This window comes from Gekko japonicus, unplaced genomic scaffold (genome assembly GCF_001447785.1).
Source record: "Gekko japonicus isolate JY-2015 unplaced genomic scaffold, Gekko_japonicus_V1.1 scaffold2278, whole genome shotgun sequence".
Classification (NCBI taxonomy): domain Eukaryota; kingdom Metazoa; phylum Chordata; class Lepidosauria; order Squamata; family Gekkonidae; genus Gekko; species Gekko japonicus.
In genome coordinates this window covers 100,493-119,975 of record NW_015171573.1, presented here as the reverse complement: position 1 = coordinate 119,975, position 19,483 = coordinate 100,493, and the positions used below count along the sequence as shown (strand labels likewise).

Below are 19,483 nucleotides of genomic sequence, written 5' to 3'. Positions count from 1 at the left end.
AGAGATTAGCTTCCCTGGAGCCCCAAGCTTGCTCAACCTGTGCTCAGGACTAGAATGTTGAGAACTGCGAGAGGGCACCACCACAAAATGGCTGCCATGGGGACCGGGTCTAATCACAAAACAATGGGAAGTTCCCTACAATGTTAGGTGGTTCTAAATTAGGTTTGCCAACCTCCAGGTGGGGCCTGAGGATCTCCTGGAATTACAACAGATCTCCAGATGACATCGATCAATTCCTCTGAAGAAAATGGCTGCTTTGGACAGCAAAGGATGGTGTGGAGTTGTTTTCCGTTGCCCCAGAAGGTCGGACCAGAACCAACGGGTTGAAATTAAATCAGAAGAGTTTTCAGCTAAACATTAGGAAGAACTTCCTGACAGTTAAAGGGGTTCCTCAGTGGAACAGGCTTCCTCGGGAAGTGGTGGGCTCTCCTTCTTTGGAGGTTTTTAAGCAGGGGCTAGATGGCCATCTTACAGCAATGCTGATTCTGTGAACTTAGGCAGGTCGTGAGAGGGAGGGCAGGAGCGGTTGCCTCAGTGCTTGGGTCTTGTGGCCCTTTCTTGCACGCCCAGGGGGATGCTGATTGCCACTTTGAGGCCATGAAGCAATCCTGGAGGTTTTTGTCATCGTCTGAGCGTGGGACTGCAGTCACTGCGGGTGTGGAGGAGAAGGTATTTGTGAATTTCCTGCATTGTCCAGGGGTTGGACTAGATGACCCTGGAGGTCCCTTCCAACTCTATGATTCTATTATTCTAAGTCTATGGTATTATAGCCTTCTGAGGTCCCTCCCCACCCCAAATCCCACCCTCCTCAGTTTCTACCCTCAAATCTCCATGAATTTTCCAACCCAGACTAAATGCATCCCAAACTCCATTCAATATGGTGAGAAAATTGAATCTGAAACCTATACCGGCTTGGTCGTTGCCTGGGTTAACAAGGGCTGCGTCAGATTGGTGTTCATGGATCTTTGGTGAAACATGGGCTACGGGACACAGGCCCTTTTGCTGGGCAACCTGGGCAGAGACCCAGACACGCTATCGGAAGCAGGCCCTTCTGTAAAGCAATCAGAGCGGCGATCTGGTCAGCTACTGGAAAACCAGCGACATCGGGCTGGGGGGAAGGTCTTGAGAACAAAGCAGAATCATCATGCAATGTTATTTTGAATCGAGGCCTGATAGGGTTGCCAGCCTCCAGGTGGGGTCTGGGGATCTCCCGCTTTTACCACTGATCCCCAGCCGACAGAGATCAGCTCCCCTGGAGAAAATGGCTGCTATGAAGGGTGGACTCCATGGCATTGTACTATGCTGAGGCCCCTCCCCTCCCCAAACCACACCCTCTCCTGGCTCCACCCCCAAAGTCTCCAGGTATTTTCCAACCCAGACTTGGCAACCCTAAGGCCTGAACAGCTTGGGTATGCGAAATGAATGTTTGAAACATGGAAAGAAAAGTGTCCCAATTCTACCATCACTGAACAGTGACTAGCAGATCAGCACCATTTTGTCCTGTGAAACAACTTTTGCATAGCAATAGAGCCAGATGAAAGAAGGAACGACAGCCACTGAAAGGAAGAACATGAAGAACAAGAAGTACATGAAACCAACCAAGAAATAGGCCATAGAAATAAAGTTGCTCTTGAAAGTCCACTAATTAAGAACGAGATATGGACAATACATCATCAGCTCACTTCTGTACAAGAAGAACGAAATGCAAAAATCTTAGAGCATATGAAACAGCAAAGAAGACCAACAAAGATTACCTGTGCTCAGAACAACATCAAAGAAGGGACTTGGAAGACTCACTGAATGCAACAATTGAAATTATTCCTACAGCAAACATGATTGAACCAATCAGTAGATGTATACTGTGGCAGTTGTAATAACCAGAGAACTGGGAACAGACATTAAGAAAAAGAGGGTTTTAAGGAGAAACCAAACTGGCAAATGAGATGGGGGAGGAATTAACAAATGCCATTCAAACTTAAGTACCTTAAAAGAATTAAAAGAAAGGAAAGGCAGAAAACGTATAAGATTAGTACGAAAAACTCTTTAAATTTCTGTTGTGATTTAATTACTGATAAAATGCCAAAATCGGAAGATGTTACATTCTACAAGCTTTATTGTTATTGCGTATAAATTGGAAAAACCAATAAATATAATTACAAAAAAAAAGAATTAAAAGAAAGGATACTCAAGAGTGAAAAAGCAAACTTCAGAAATATATATCAATTAGATATAAAAACAATAGCCCAAGTTGCAGAAGAAATCAAACAAAGAATTGTTGCAATATCCAAGAAGATCAAGGGGTACAACAGCAGCATCCTGCAATACAAACAAAACTTCTGATTCCAGACTAACCAAAGACAGTTCTACAAAGCACTGGAGGAAGATGAAAAATAGAAGTAAAAGCACACAAACAAAAGACAACAACCTCCTGGAAAGAATTCTGGGAAGAACCAAGGAAAGCAAATGGAGGATCTTACAATAACCCTGGAACGCCTGCAAAAAACAATTGAAGGACAACGTTTGAGTCCAGTGGCATCTTTAAGACCAACAAAGTTTTAGTCTAAATATAAGCTTTTGTGTACACACACACTTCTGCTGCTGCTTCAGACCAACACGGCTACCCACCTGAAGCTAAAAACAATGGAAGAAAGTGAAAAAGTGGACAGCGCCTGGAAGAGATGAAGTCCATGGCTATTGGCTTAAAAAGCTGACAGGTCTTCATCTACTATTGGTTCAGCAAGTTTAATGATGTGCTCTGTTCCAAAGCAGTAGAAGATTGGATGACAACCGGCAGGACATTTCTCATTCTGAAGAACAAAGAGAAAGGAGCAGTGCCGAGCAACTTTTCTGCCCAATTACCTGCCCTCTCAACAGCGTTTAAACTACTGAGAGGAATTGTAGCCAATTTCATTCAAGAATATCTACAGCTCAATTCAGTTTTACCACATGAACAAAAAGGAATTTCCTGAAAATCCCAAGGCCCTGAAGATCAATTACTGATTGCTAAAATGGTTTTACAAAATTGTAAAAGGTGGCAAGCCAACCTTAATGTTGCTTGGATTGATTACAAGAAGGCATTTGATTCACTCCCTCATACATGGATCATGAAAAAATTGGAAATGATAGGCATCAGCAGAACTGTCATGAGTAAATGGAGCCCCAGGCTGATAGTGAATGGAGAAGAAATTGGAACAGTTAATATCAAATGAGGAATTCTCTAAGGAGACTCTTGGGAGCTTTGACAATTGAAAGCTTTTCCCTCCAAAATCTTTTTGGCCTTGAAGGTGCTACTGGACTCACATGTAGCTTTTCTACTACAGACCAACAGGGCTACCCACTGAAACAATCTGATTGGATTATTGGATTACTTAATACAGGCCCCGGTCACACGGGCCGGATATCGCAGGGGGGGGGCTGTTTGCCCCGCAGCGAAATAACGTGCGACTGCGCGATCAGGCATCCCCTCGTGGTCCCGTCGAAGTCCCATGGTTAGGGGGGAGGTGCCGATCACACGACGCACCAAAGAAGTGGCGCGGCACGGCAAACGGGGTTGTGTTTTGGGTTTTTTAACCTGAAGTATGTGCATGCCCCGTTGGGTGCTTGTGCGCATCCCTGGAGACTTCGGGGGGAAAAACCTTTTCGCAATGGGGCATGGGCGGGCACCGGATGCCACCGGAAATACGATCAGATGCCCGCCCTTGCCCCGCAGTTTCCGGAAACTAGTACCTCCGAGGTACTAGTTTTTTGCCACGCATCTTCGGCGGGAAGCCTCGGTTGAGCCACAGGAGCTCTATGCTTCCCAGATGTGGCGGTGAGATCGTACCCGGAAAATCCGCCTATCTTCCGTCTCTCTAGCGTGGCTAATGCTACGTGTGACCAGGGCCACAGGTTATTTTTACCACTATGGAAGGTACAATACTTTTAATAGCAAGATTTTAGCATCCGGTATCTCTGAGTCTTTCCATACTTATGAAATGCAGAAAAATTTATTGTTGCTGCCAGTAAATTTTGTAATAGGTCTCAACAGCTTCCTTCTAATTATTCCTCAAGTATTAGCCAATATGTCAAAGAAGTTTGGCAACTCAAAAGTCATAGTCTAAGAAAGCAACCAAGACCATGGCCGAACAGATTTTATTTTGTGGTACACCTTTTCCAGCAAATGCCACACACATAATCCCGCCCTTCTCTATGGAGGTGAGGGGCAGGGAGGAGGCATGGTACAGCTCAATCTCATCAGATCTTCTCTATGGAGGTGAGGGGCAGGGAGGAGGCATGGTACAGCCCAATCTCATCAGATCTCGGAAGCCAAACACATGGAGGAGAGATCCATCCGTGGCTATTAGCCACAAGGTATAGATAGGAACTTTCAGACTGGGGCAAGTGATGCTCTGTATTCTTGGTGCTTGGGGCGGCAACAGTGGGAGGGCTTCTAGTGTCCTGGCCCCACTACTGGTACATAGAGGAAGGCAATGATGAACCACCTCTGCTAATCTCTAGTGTTGTAGCTCCAAACTGGAGTTGCCATAAGTCGCTTATGATTGGATGGCATATCTCCCCCCCCCAGTCAAAAGTAATGCTTTCTGTGTTTAGGAACTATTGGGATGTATTCTTCAGCCTGGCTTCATCCTGCTCTGCCCCTACGACTTCTCCGTCTGGGCCCTTTCTTCTTTCTTGGTTCTCTCCCCTTTAACATACTTAGTGGCAAGCCAGAACATTGAGCAGAGAACTTGAGTGAGAATTATACTAGTTTGGGGACACCTCACCTGTTTAGCGTGGGAAATTTGCCTTAGTAGTAGGCGGGGTCAGGATCAGAAAAAAAAAGATTGCCCAGGTTCACTCAGCCTAGTATGCAGCCCCGTAGCTAGGGAATGTTTTGGGAGGGGGCTGCCAGCTAATTAAATGAAAGTACAGTGCAGGTGGTAAGTTGGAGCACTTTGGAGGCAGCCCAGGAGGGAAGGGGCCCAGAAGAAACACTAGGGGGCTGGGCCCCATCGGCCCCATGTTAGCTATGGGCCAGCTAGTATGTCATTTCAGTGCAAACCCATCTTCCTGTAATCTGCCTGTGTAAAGGAATGTATGCCCCTGTGCACGTGCAGAATGCTACTCATCAATGAATGACCACTGTCAAACTCCAGTGCTCACCGCCCCTCCCCCTCCAAAATGGGATGAAGTCTAAAGCACTGAAGATACATAATGCTCAGGCATATTTCAATGCTGGGGCAAAACAGAAAAAGGACTTCACCACAGAAAGACAAAGGACTGAAGGCCCTCAAGATCCAAGCAATCTTACCCTACAAACTCTCAAGGCAGGGGTGTCAAACATATAGCCTGTCCAGATCTGTTCTCCAGCCTATGATGACCAAGGAAAAAGGAGGGTGGTGGCAGCGGCAGCAAGAGCAGCAAAAAGACCCATGTCAGGTCGGTTGGCTAGAGGGACTATCCCCTCCTTCCTCTCTCTCTCTCTCTCTCTCTCTCCCTCCCCCTCTCTCTCTCTCTCTCTCTCTCTCTCTCTCTCTCTCTCTCTCTCTCTCAGTTGGGCCAGGCTATGCATGTGCAGCTAATGCCCCCTCTCCTCTTCCTGTCAGAGGCTGGGGGGGGGTAGCCACCTCCCTGTCAGTGCAGATGCACACTGGGCCTCCCCTTTCGCTTCAGCAGCAGAAGCCATCTCCTTCATTACTTTTGCTGCTACCTTCTTCTTCTCTTCTGCCTGCCTCTCTCAATTCCTCTCTGCTGCGATGCCAGAGAAGCAGTCCTTTGGGAGGAGGGAGGAAGGAGGGAGGGAGGGAGAAAGTCCTTATGCGTGAAGGTGGTGGTGGGGGAGTTGCTGATGGAAACTGGCATTAGGGGAAGTGTAGGAATGGGAATGTCAGAGTATATCTGGGGAGAGGGGCAATAGGGACTGGAGGGAGGGCCATGGAAAGGAAGGGTTGAAGTGCATGCAAGGGGGTGTATGGTAGAGGTGTGCAAAAAACCCAAATGCTGTTATATTTTGGTTCGAGTCTATTGGGCCTGGAAAATTTTCAGAATTTCTGGGAAATACCAGATTTCCAATACTGGTATGGTATTGGAATCTGGGATTTTCCGGAAATCCCAATTTTTTTTCATGTCCAATAGACCTGAACCAAAAAATACTGGTGGCGGTGAGGAGGTCTCTCTCCCCGCTGCACACAGGCCCCACTAGGAGAGCTTCTCCTGCAAGGCAATTTAAACCACCCAACAGGAGAAGGTAGCCCCAGGATATGCATGCAGCGGGGAGGTCTCTCCCCACCACATGCAAACCTGGCTGGGAGAAGATCAGCTGGGGCAGCGGAAGCTGAAAGCTCCATGACACCATAGCTGGTTGGGTATAGTTGAATATATCCGAATAAAAGCTGGATTTTTTTTGGCTTTTATTTAGGCTCAGCTATACCAGTAGCTGAATCTTTTGATCTGTATTTGTCGTAATTAATACCCCAAAAATAATGCTAAGGTATTTTTCAGGAATTTTTTCAGCTCGGTTTATGCTAAATGCACGCCCCTAGTGCATGGTGGGAGCTGTACTTGGAAAGGTATGGGAGAGGAGGAGAAATGTAGCTGTTGGGGTGAGGGAAGGTGCTGAGTGTTTTATTGCAGGGGAGTGGCATGCAAGACACAGGGGTGTAGTTGGAGGCGAAAATAAAACAGAAGTCTTGAGCCATGTTAATGACTTAATGAGATTTTCTTGCATCATTTTTACTTTCTAGGCATCTGTATTTCTTTTTTTCTCCAAATAGGTACCCAAAGCAATTTACAAGCATCTTTCTCCCCATCTATGTTTTTGTTCTCACAACAACTGTGCAGGATATGTTAGGCTGAGAGAGTGACTGGCCCAAAGTCACCTAGTGACTTCTGTGGCAGAGTGGGGCTAATGAACCTACCTGGTTCTCCCTGTTATTAGTTCCCATTTTCAAACCTCAGCACCATGGGGTGTATGCATGTCTTTGTGGAAGGTCAGGTCTCTATGTGGGACTGAAGTGTAAGGAAAGGAGTGGCCAGTGGGAGCAGACTTGAGATTTAGAGGAGAGTGGGTTGGTGTGGGTGAATCACAGAGAGGAGTTTGGAGAAAAGGGATGATTTAGGAGTTCTGGTAATTGACAGGTGGCTGTTGAATCTATGTGGGCTTCATGAGTTTTGTGGTGGATTGAGCAAATGTTGAGGGTGGTGGGTCCAGTTCCTTGGAGAGTTTATATTATATGGGTATGTTTTGAGTTGGACCTCTCAAAGTGAGGAAGAAACCCAGCTTCACATACAAAAATGTTTCCAGGGTTGCAGAGAAAAAAGTTGCCGATCTAGTGTAGTGTGGAAGTGTATTTTCAGAGAGGGAAGAGGGCCCCTAGGAGGAGGAGGAGGAGGAGATTTGATTTATACCCTGCCCTTCACTACCCAAAGGAGTCTCAGAGCGGCTTACAATCTCCTTTCCTTCCCACAACAGACACCCTGTAAGGTAGGTGGGGCTGAGAGAGTTCCCTCGAGAACTGCCCTTGAGAGAACAGCTCTGAGAGAACTTGTGACTGGCCCAAGGTCACACCAGCAGCTGCATGTGGAGGAGTGGGGAATCAAACCCAGTTCTCCCAGATTACTTGTGCTGGGGAGGGGGAAGATGGACAGGAAAAGTTTCTCTAAGGTGGGAGGTAGTACAGTTGACAAAAAGGGACATTCACACTACTCCCCACCTACCAATGAAAAGATGTGGCAAATCACAAGTAGGCTGGTGGCAGTTGATGCTATACTGAAGGATAAGCTTTCTGAAGTTGGCATTAACAAATCTGACCAGTTTTGGGGTCCAAATTACCCTCAATTTAAGACTTCTGCTTCTAAAATTCTGTCTGTGTTTGGGACAACATATGTCTGTGAAGAGCTCTTTTCTGTAATAAATGTCAATAAATCAAAAATACGTTTTCAGCCTACAGATACACACCTAAACAGCATACTCAAGACTGCTACACCACAGACATTGACTCCAGACTCTGATGTAATAATTCAGAGCAAAAGGTGTCAGCTATGAAGTCTGTTAAATAAAAGACATACTGTAAGAGTGTTAAGTGGAGAAAAACCACATCTCTGGGAGGACCTCAATAAATTTGTGCCTGTAATAATCCATTCCCTGAATTGCAAAGACCTCAAACAGTCTACATATTTTGTATGCCAGTTTGGTGTAGTGGTTAAGTGTGCGGATTCTAATCTGGGAGAACCGGGTTTGATTCCCCACTCCTCCACTTGCACGTGGCTAGCTGACTTTGGGCAAGCTGTAGTTCTGATAAGAGCTGTTCTTGAAAAAGAGCAGTTTCTGTCAGAGCTCTCTCATCCCCACCAACCTCACAGGGTGTCTGTTGTGGGGAGGGGAAGGGAAAGGAGTTTGTAAGCTGCTCTGAGACACCTTTGGGTAGTGAAGGGCGGGGTATAAATCCAAACTCCTCAAACTCCTCCTCTTCTTCTTCTAAGTGCTTTTCCCCTCGCCACACACTGTGGCCACTCATCTCTACCTACCAGGTGGCACTCAAGGATGACGTCCTCCTCCTCCTCTTCTTCTTTTAAGTGCTTTTACCCTCGCCACACACTGTGGCCATTCATCTCTACCTACCTGGTGGCACTCAAGGATGACTTCTCAGTGGAAGTGCTTTGCAGGCAGGAGAAATGTAGGAATCTCCCCTTTCAGTAACTAAGGCATTGATCAATTACCGTCACCCCCAGGCCCAGCTTTCTCAACACAGCCTGCAATCCTACCCCACAGCATTATGACTTGCAACATCTCTTGAGAAGAAGAATGTAAATATATTAGTGACATAGACTATGGATTCCTAGGAGGGTGATCAAAAGCAAATCTCTTTTCTCCGGGTAGCTGACTGTATATAATATGGCAGATTAGGGTTACCAACCTCCAGGTGGTGGCTGGAGGTCTCCTGGGATTACAACTGCTCTCCAGGCAACAGAGATCAGTTCACCTGAAGGAAGTGGCCACTTTGGAAGGTGGACCCTATGGCATTTTACCCCAACTCCTCCCCAAATCCTGATGGCTTTTGTCTCCACACCCAAAATCTCCAGGTATTTCCCAACCTGGAGGTGGCAACCCCATGGCTTCTTCTACTAGGACTGATACCCGTGCCTGCTTGTAGCCACCATTGCCCATCAGCTACTGGAGAGGGGAGGCAATAATTGGCACTAAAGGCTCAATGTTTTCCATTTAGCATGTAGATGATGTCCATGTTGACTTTATTTTTTAATCAGGTACACAGCTCATCTCTTCAATGGCTCATGATTGTGACTACACCCACAGATACCACATGGTATCGATGTACTGATTTATTTGAAATATTGACAAACCATCTTTCCATAATATTCAAGGCAGCATTCAATGGGATCTCACCAGGCCCCACCCCATTACACTGACGGACACCAAATCATAATACCTCACCATGCCTGACAAATCTTTTCCTTCCTTCCTTCCTTCCTTCCTCTCTCTCTTTCTCTGTTTCTCTCTCTCCATCCCTCCTTCCCTCCCTCCCCTCAAGCCACCCAAATAAAACTACCTCTTGTAAATATGTTGCATTAAAAATTAGTATAAATACTGATACACGGGTACACCAGGAGTACCAAAAGTGGAGCCCATGAGTGCCATGGCACATGCCAAGATCTTTTTAAAGCAATATGCTCATTTTAAAAGGCATCCATTTCAACACAGCTTCCCCCTGAAGTGTTAAAGAGTTACTGTTAGAGTTATGCCATGACCTCTCTCCCTGATATTTAGTGGTTGCAGCCAGTGTTCCCTCTAAGCTGAGTTAGTGTGAGCTAGCTCACCGTTTTTTTAGCCTTTGGCTCACACTTTTTTGTCTCAGCTCAGGAAGGATGGCTCCGGAGCAAACTAATTTATGCAGTAGCCAAATCACCTGCTCACAACTTTAATGCCAGTAGCTCACAAAGTAGAATTTTTGCTCACAAGACTCCACGGCTTAGAGGGAGCATTGGTTGCAGCAGCTGTTTTGTAGCTGTGCCCTGTGTCAGAATTCCAAAGGTGCCCATAGGTTCTAAAAAGCTGGACACCCCTGAATTAGACTATTATTCTGTTCTCCCAGATCTCTGTACTTCTCTTTTTAATGTTCAAAAAGCGTCATTAAAAAAAAGATAATTTATCCCAATTTCTTGCCCTCTTCCTTCACTCATGCACAGGATCCTCCCCCCTGCTTCTTGCTGAGCAGGCCTTTATCTCTTTTCTTATTTATTCTTCTACGGCTGTCCCACTCAGTAGCTTTATTCCATGTATTTTGATGCTGGCCCAGCCCAGGGAACTGAGGGAAGAGGGAAAACCACCTTCTTATATTCTGCTTCTGAACTGGTTACACGAGAGGTTTTTAAAAGGTCCAAAATAAACGAAATGTTTTATTTGACTTAGTGAAGAAAAGGTCAGATGGAATCAGGTGCAGGATGTACAAGGTGAGCAGATAATAAAAACTGAGGTACCGTTGTTATCACACTAACTCCAGATAATATGTTGCCAACAAATGCTTCTGTTATTCAACAAGCGCTTTAAACTTTGAAGAGAGAGGCTTTCTTCTCAGTTTCCGCTTAAATGCTCAACCATAGGTTTCTGAGTTTCACTGAGTCTTAAAGTCTAGAAGGCAAGAACATACATATACATAGACCAGGGATCACTCCCCCCGCCCCAAGAGCTATTTCCATTTTCATTGGGTAGGGATTACTTCTCTTCACTAGAAGCAATTTCCCTTTTCTGCTTGAATGGGGATCCTCATTGATTCACTCACTCCTTCTGCCACTTTCCCAGCCTGCAGTCAGGGATAAACTGTACCTTCTTCAACTGTCAGTTCCCAACTGTCATTTCTTAACTGACTCTCTCCACAGAATTCTGTTTGAACAGCCTGTCACTCAAAGGTTCTCAGACTCTGTCAGGCATTAACCCTTGATAGCCCATCACACCCCCAAACCACCCAAATAAAACTGCCTCCTCTTGCAAATATGTTGCACTAAAAATTAGTTTCTAAACTGATACACAGTTACGGCAGGAGTACTCAGTGTGATGCTCATGGGTGCCATGGCATCTACCAACACATTTCCTGGTGCCTGTCAAGTGTTTTTAGAAAGTGGGTGGGACCAGATTGGTGCATTTGCCTAGCAGGACTTCTGATTGGCTGTGTAGATTTTTTTTTTTTTTAAATCTGCTTCAGCAGCAACTACCATCACTGTGTGGAGCTGTGGTGGCTCAAGTGGTTAAGACACTGAACTGCAGGCTGTGGAAGGTCGGTAGTTCAGCAGTTCGAGACCCGAGTGTGCCGCATGACGGAGTGAGTTCCCGTCTCTCGTTCCAGCTCCTGCCAACCTAGCAGTTCGAAAGCAAGAAATTGCAAGTAGATAAATAGGTACCACTTCGGTGGGAAGGTAACAGCGTTCCGTGCGCCTGGGTGTTCAGTCATGCTGGCCACATGACCACGGAAATGTCTTCGGACAGTGCTGGCTCTTCGGCTTTGAAACGGAGATGAGCACCGCAACCCTAGAGTCGGACTCGACTGGCTTTCGAGCAAGGGGACCTTTACCTTTACCTTTTTACCATCACAGTACAAGGATCTCTGTGCTTCTCTTTTTAATGTTCAAAAAACTTCATAAAAATAATTAAGTCATAATTTATACCAGTTTTAAAGGAGTTACTGAGAGGAGGGGACATGAGGGAATCTCTGCTCGGGAAGCCCGTGATGGCTGCTGGCAGCCCAGTAGGAACACCATCATAATTTATAGATTCACATACATTTGTATTTGTTTATTTATCAGGCTTCTAGCCCTCTCTCCCACACAAGCAGGCTCAGGGCAGGTTACAACAGCAATAAATACACAATCCAATTTCAAAACACAGCCACTCATTCAAGAACAATAAGATAACCTCAAATGACAATGTCATGAGCACCATCAATAACAATCGATGGCATCATCCAATCAATTACAACACCGCTAGGAATCAGGTCACTAGTACTATCCCATATAGCAGGAAGAGGCTGAGAGACAGCCAGGTCCAGAACTCAATATGACATCCGGTGATCAGCTAAACCATCTCTTGGGTTTTGCTCCTACTTAATAGCAGCAGTATGGTGAGGGGGTGGGGGTGTTATGTGAACCAGGGCTCAATTCCTGGCCCAGTGTTGTGAGGTCATTTCAAAGCAGCTCACTGGGTTACCCTGGACCAGCACTTTCTCTCACCCTAACCCAACCTCACAGGACTGTTGTGGAGCAAAAACAGGAGGTGGGGAAGACCCTTGAAGGGAAATAAAAGAGTCCTCTCTTTCCCTCATACCAGGTTTCTGAAGGGGTGTGTGTGGGACTTTGTGTGCATTTCCTTCACCCCCCTTGTGCATGTTCTTAAAAATGAAGGGAAAATGGCATCATTCCATTCACCGTTTCAGATGAGATGCAGGAATCAATACAATCTCCAGTACAAGCTCTGATTCCAAAACGGCAGGAGGAGGAGGAGGAGATTGGATTTCTACTCCACCCTTCACTCGGAGTCTCAGAGCAGCTTAAAGTCTCCATCCCTTCCTCTCCCCACAACAGGCACCCTGTGAGGTAGGTGGGGCTGACAGAGCTCTGAGAGAACTGCTCTTGAGAGAACAACTGAGAGAGCTTGACTGGCCCAAGAGCGCCCAGCTGGCTGCATGTGGAGGCGTGGGGACACCAAACCCAGTTCTCCAGATTACAGTCCGCCGCTCTTAACCACTACACCAAATAGTGTTCAGGGCTTCGAACGGGCCGGCATTCAATCCCGGAACATGTTTTCTATAGCAGGTTTGAGTTCTGAAATATAAACAAAAACGTGTTCTATAAGTCTGTTAAGATACGGGTGAATAAAATGCAGCAAATTGCCAGGCTTTCAGAAGAAGTCATTTAAACTAAGTCCAAATAGTATGACATGCTTGGCCACGAGCTGGGGTTCTTCTGACTGACCAGGTGTTCCAGAATACAGCTGCAGGGCCACAGGGCCCAATTCGGACTGGGACCACAGTGCAGGGGGAGAAAGAGCTCCAGCCTCCCCCGTGCTGTTTTCCTGATGCATTCAGTGTGCTTGAAGCCCCACCACTAGGGCTGCCAACCTCCAGGTGGGGCCGGGAGTCCTCCCGGCATTACAACATTTCCAGACTACAGGGACCAGCTCCCCTGGAGAAAATGGCTACTTTGGAGGGTGGTCTCTGTGGCACTATACCCTGCTGAAGTCCCTCCCCTCCCCAGACCCCACCCCCATAATCTCCAGGAAATGTCCCAATTCAGAGTTGGCAACCTTACCCATAACAGGGCTCAACGTCCCATTTCACTTGGGGAAATAAGTTCCCTTGCAGCTGCACATCTGGCTGCAGGGAAAGCAGGTTGGGTCAGTCAACCCAGCCCATGCAAAAAATTATTGTGTCGTTCAGGCCGAAACAATTTTCAACTGGGAATTCTTTCTTGCATGATGGAAAACCAAAAGAGAGCCAGTTTGGTGTAGTGGTTAAGTGCGTGGACTCTAATCTGGGAGAACCAGGTTTGATTCCCCACTCCTCCACTTGCACCTGGCTGGATGACCTTGGGCAAGCTGTAGTTCTGATAAGAGCTGTCCCTGAAAAAGAGCTGTTCTGTCAGAGCTCTCTCAGCCCCACCTACCTCACAGGGTGTCTGTTGTGGGGAGGGGAAGGGAAAGGAGTTTGTACGCTGCTCTGAGACACCTTTGGGTAGTGAAGGGCGGGGTATAAATCCAATCTCTTCTTCTTCTTCTATCAATGTAGCAAAATTTGAAGATGGGTTTCGAACAAAACTGTATCTATAAGAGCCCACCATTCACTTACACTATCGATTAAGCTTTGTTTAACTGATTATCTCCCCACCCCCTTCTTTTTGATTGCCTAGTTTTCATTTTCCGAGCAGTGGTGCATTTTATGCACAATTAGTTTGTTTTGTTGATTCCTTTTTGGGGGGGGGATTACTACTAGCTATTGTATTTCTACTTTGTGTTTAATATTTTTATAAAGCTGTTCTGAATATGTGCAGAACGTTGGTTTTTTTAAGCTCATCAAAAAAGCAGTTGCATCCCTGTAGATTCCCAAGAATTACAAAGCAACTGGGTACCAGGAAACACGTTATGGGCACCCTGGCATGCCTAGCCATCACCCTGGGAAACACTGGCTTAATCGGTACCCCATAAGTACCCACCTCAATTTCAACACTGCAACCAACTGGAGAAGAACAGACCCATATCATTTCCCCCTGTATCTCTTTTTTTGGTTTTTTTAAATGATTGTAGATTTCTTTTTAAGTTAACAGACTCATATCATGACTATCACTTAGGGCTGTCAGTTTGGTGTAGTGGTTAAGTGCGCAGACTCTAATCTGGGAGAACCGGGTTTGATTCCCCACTCCTCCACTTGCACCTGCTGATGTGACCTTGGGTCAGTCACAAGCTCTGGCACAGCTGTCCTTGAAAAAGAGCAGTTTGTGTCAGAGTTCTCTCAGCCCCACCCACCTCACAGGGTGTCTGTTGTGGGGAGGGGAAGGGAAAGGAGTTTGTAAGCCGCTCTGAGACTCCAAGTGAAGGGCGGGGTATAAATCCAATCTCTTCTTCTTCTTCAAACTCCAGGTGGTGGCTGGAGACCTCCCATTAATCAGAAAAACGGAGGCTTCCCTTAGCTGCCACGGTGAATCTAAACAAAGAACACCTTGCCAGACCAGGCAGCCAAAGGTCATGTGTCTCCAACATGCCAGCCACCAATGCCTCAGATAGGGTTGCCAGCTCCAGGTTGGGAAACACCTGGAGATTTCGAGGGTGGAGACAAAAGCAGTCAGGGTTTGGGGAAGGGGCGTAATGCCACAGAGTCCACCTTCCAAAGTGGCCACTTTCGCCAGGCGAATCGATCTCCGGTGACAGAAGATCTCCAGGACCCAGCCACCACCGGGAGGTTGGCAACGCCCCGCCACGGAGCCCCTGGCCAGCGGGGCGTGAAGGCGGAAAGCCTCCCGCTGGCTCTGGTGTCGTAGAAGGGCGGCGGCCGCCCTCAGGGCCCCCAGGCAGCAGCGGCCTCGACGCCGGCCCAGCCACGAACCGCGCGACCCGCCCGCCCGAGCGAGAAGAAGAGGCGTGGCTGCCTCCGACCCGCCTTCTGCAGGGAAGGCCGCTATATCCCTCGCCTGGGCTCCCTTTCCCCAAGGCCAGCGTGGCTCTGCCGGCTTGATCCGCGGGGGCCAGAAAGGGCAAGTCCGGGGCGGGCGAAGCTCTGCGTCCAAGGCCGAGGACGCGCGGCCGACGCTTCCCAAAGCAGACGCCTTCTCCAGGCGAGGGAGCCGCCCTGCCTGCCTGCCTGGGAGGGAAGCCCTCAGTGGCCGAGGCCGGCGGGACTCTTGCCTTGCGCCGCCCTCCGCTCCCCACCATCACCACTAGGTTCGGACTGCGGGCAGGGCCATCGGTGTGCCGCGCCAAAAGAAACCCCGGCGCCGGATTTCTGAGTGGCGGCGGCGGCTCTTGCTGGGGCGTTGCGGAGCCATGGGGGTGCCGGTGCCTGGCGAGAACGGGCTCTTGGGCGCGCTCTGGAAGAGGCTGAGCTGCCGCGTCGTCGGAGCCGGCTGCAGCCGAGGCGGCGGCGGGCGGCGGTGCAGCCTGGACGAGATGCACCTGCTGCAGCAGAAGAGGTAAGCGCGCCTTCCCCAGCCGCGGCGCCCCGGCGGAGCGAGGCGCAGACGCGCGGGCCTCGAAGCCGCCGAAGCTTCTCTCTTGGGGCTGGTGGTGTCTGGCCTGGCTGGACTCGCAGCCGGACCTGCAGAGTGATTGCTTCGATGCCTGGTTTCCCTCCGTCCTTTTTAAAAACGGTTGCTCCTCTTGAAGTCCCCCCCACCGCTCCAAGGAAGCGGTTTAGATTTCAGCAACAAATTAATTTGGGTTCTTAGCGGGGGTGGGAGAGGGAGAAAGGCTCCAGGACAGGGTTACCCCCCCGATGTCCTCTTTTTTGCTCTTGCCTGCCTCTGCGTCCCGGCCCCGGTATTCCTTGGAGATCTCCCATCTAAGTACTTGCCCAGGGGTGGCGTGTCCATCCTCTTAGGCTCTGGTCACACACATTAAGTAATCCACTTTCAATGCACTTTCCAACTGGATTTTGCCGGTTCACACAGTAAAATCCAGTTGGAAAGTGCACTTAAAGTGGACTATTTAGTGTGTGTGACTGCAGCCATTCATAAGAGTCTTTTTAAAAAACGGTTGCAAATGACCTCTTTTGGGGTTGGAAGGTCATGAATATTCCTAGTTAGTAGCAATGATCACAGCTTCACTAGTAGGGGTGTTTAAGATGAAATTTGACATAGTGATCATCACTTGTGTGAAGCAGTAGGTCTGGAAACATGTTCTCTTTTTTGCTTTCCAAAGTGAAGTAACTCTACTGCAGGACCTTCTTTCTGATCAAGATTAATGGTTGCACTCCTTAAAACAGTTACCACAGTCTAAACCCATTGGAATCAATGGGTTTAGAAAGGAGTACGTCTGCTAGCCCGATCTTGTGAGATCTCGGAAGCTAAGCAGGGTTGGCCTTGTTTAGCTAGTATTTGGATGGGAGACCTCCAAGGAATATCGGGGCAGTCAATGGCAAACCACCTCTGACGGTCTCTTGCCTTGAAAACCCTATGGGGGTCACGTAAATCAGCTGTGAGTTGACGGTGCTTTCCAGCAAGTCCTCACGGGATTGTTAAGTGGCAAAAAGCAGTTGTGTTTGAAGAGTGTCTGTTATGGTCCTCCGTTCATACATCATACTTACTATGATAAACAGGAGTCATGTGGAAGAAAGAAGTGGACTGTAGTCCACAAAAATAAAATGCTTGAAAGTGCCACAAAATTCCCTTTTTGCCGTTTGCTGAAAAGTACTAGTGGATACCTCACTTGTACTAGCTAATGCCAACTGACACAGATCAGACTCTTCTCTTTCACTTTAAGAAAAAAAAATCAAAGGGATTTGTGTCTTTGACATGCATGTGGGCCAGTTTCATTGTTTGTAATAATTGGAAATGTATGGATCTCTCAAGCTGGACATAAATAGCAATGCTTTTCAGTTGGAAACATGTCTTTTGAAACAAACACTTCATCCTCCTCTAAATGGTATTCTTCTCTCAGGAGAGCACTCAAGGTGAAAAGTGCACCCAGATATTCCTATATTGATCACCCTAGAGACTAACAAAATTTTAAGCTTTTCAGTGGGAGTGGATCTGGAGCCCTAATATTTTGAGATCAAAACTTTATCAGCTAGAGCTGTAACCTTTAAATGTATGTCTTGATGGTATCTTGCGCCTCAGAGGCTGCACCATTTGCATCCATCTTCCTCCCCGGTATGTTGGCGTGGTTGTAGTGAAATAGGTACCTGTGGGCATGTCAATTCGTAGAGCATTTCTGGTGGATGATACATGCCCAAGTTAGTGAGATTGTCTCATATAATGTACCATTCAAGGCAAAAGTTTTACTCTTAGAATTGTGGCCAGACAGGGAAATCTCGACAAAGAGAAAAGAGCTAGTGGCGTTGTTATGTACTGCTGCAAAATTGGTAATTGCCCCAAAATGGAAGAGTTCTGTACCACTGCAGAGGGACCATTGGTACCAAAAAAAGTTATGATTTTTGCCTTTTTTTAAAAAAAAGTGGCCACGAAAATCCAAGATACAAAACCAGGCTCTGATTTTACTAATTTTGAGGTTGTGAGGTTTCCCATTTTAAGCTTTGTGTCTTGACACGGCCAGGCAAGATGGCTTTCGGATTGGGTTAAATTGATGCTATTAAACTGACTTGCCTGAGATATTTCCCTTCCTGCAAAGAACGAGTTGTGATGGCCTTGGGAGAGATGGAAATCTAGTCATATCAAGCATTTGGCATTTCCTTGATGCATTCTATTGGTATATTTAGATTTGTCGTTTTATGTTTGGTATATGAATGATGTAACTTATTGGTTGAATAAACTTTTTTTTAATTAAGCTTTTGAGAGTCAAAGCTCTTTTAGCCAAAGCTCCCTTGCAAAGCTTATACTTCCCAAATCGTGTTGGTCTAGAGTGCTATTGGACTCAAATCTAGCTGTCAGTAATAAAACGGATCACCGATAAATGGATGCCTTTTCACTCTGTCCCAAAATTACTGCCTCACCTTTCTCAGTCAGTCCTGGCCTTGGGTAGAAAAACATCAACAGCAACTTGCAACGATTCCCTTCCACCATCCTAAATCCATTTTGCTGTTCTTCTGATGGCCAGAGTGTTGCTGCAATGGGACTCCTAAGTTTGGTCAAGGTAGGGCACGGGAAAAGATTCTGAACTTAGCTGGCAGTAAGTCTGGGGGATCTATAGTGATAAAACCTTTATTGGCATAGATCATAATCATACATTCGCCATTCAGTTCATGGATTTAACACACAGCTTCCTCGTTATAAGGCAGCTACGGAACTTGGCAACCGCTTCAGTAACCGCTATATTTTGTTAAGCCAATAAACGATACAACCTCCTGTCCTCGGATCGCTTGGCATCATTCTTAAGCGTATCTTCTAGATAGGCTTCCCGAATGTCATCATACAAACTACAATAGAGGAATACACGTTCGATTGTTTCAAACTCCTCTGAATCACAAGCACAGAACCTTACAGAGTAGGGGATTTTCTTAAATCTTCCTGCTAAAACCGCAGAGGGGGGCACATTAAATCGGGCCAGCATAAATGCAGTCCTGGCTAGTGTTTGGATGGGAGACCTCCAAGGAATACCAGGGCTTTGATGCAGAGGCAGGCAATGGCAAACCACCTCTGAAGGTCTCTTGCCTTGAAGACCCCATGAGGGGGTCACCCTAAGTCAGCTGCTGCGACTTGATGGCCCTTTCCACCACCTATAGTGATGCTTGGAGGTTGTCTGTAAAGGAGGGTGGCCGGGCAGGTTACAGTTTGGGTTTGAGAACATTTTTGCTTGTGTTGCTAAGATCATATATTAAAAAGGCTGGTCACTGTTTTAAAGAAAGGTAAGACAGAACAAAGTTTGAGTCCGGTGGCGCCTTTTAAGACCAACCCAGTTTTATTCAAGGTATAAGCTTTCGTGTGCAAGCACACTTCCACAGATCTGTGGAAGTGTGCTTGCACACGAAAGCTTATACCTTGAATAAACTGGGTTGGTCTTAAAAGGCGCCACTGGACTCAAACTTCGTTCTGCTGCTTCAGACCAGTATGGCTACCCAAATGAATTTAGATAAGAAAGTTTAGCTGAATAATCAGATGTGTTTAAGCCATTAACTGGCTGGTAATAGTCATAAACTTGCGTATGAGCCAGTATTGGTATAGTAGTTAAAGTATCAGACTAGGGTCTGGGGCAATGCTCCCTCTAAGCTGTGGAGTCTTGTGAGCAAAAATTAGACTTGGTGAGCTACTGGCATTAAAGCTGTGAGCGAGCAATTTGGCTACTGCATAAATGAGTTTGCTCTAGAGCCATCCATCCTGAGCTAAGACAGAAATCTGT

General features: G+C 46.9%; 1 protein-coding gene across 1 annotated transcript in view; it reads left to right on the top strand.

Annotated features, from left to right (window-relative positions):
• Positions 1 to 15,517: 15,517 nt before the first annotated feature.
• The window catches only part of LOC107117648 (transient receptor potential cation channel subfamily V member 6-like), a 53,149-nt gene continuing 49,183 nt past the window's right edge, over positions 15,518 to 19,483 (top strand). Inside the window, exon 1 of the mRNA XM_015419803.1 lies at positions 15,518 to 15,663. Coding sequence (XP_015275289.1) covers positions 15,518 to 15,663 — 146 coding nt within the window. The remainder of the gene's footprint in view (positions 15,664 to 19,483) is intronic.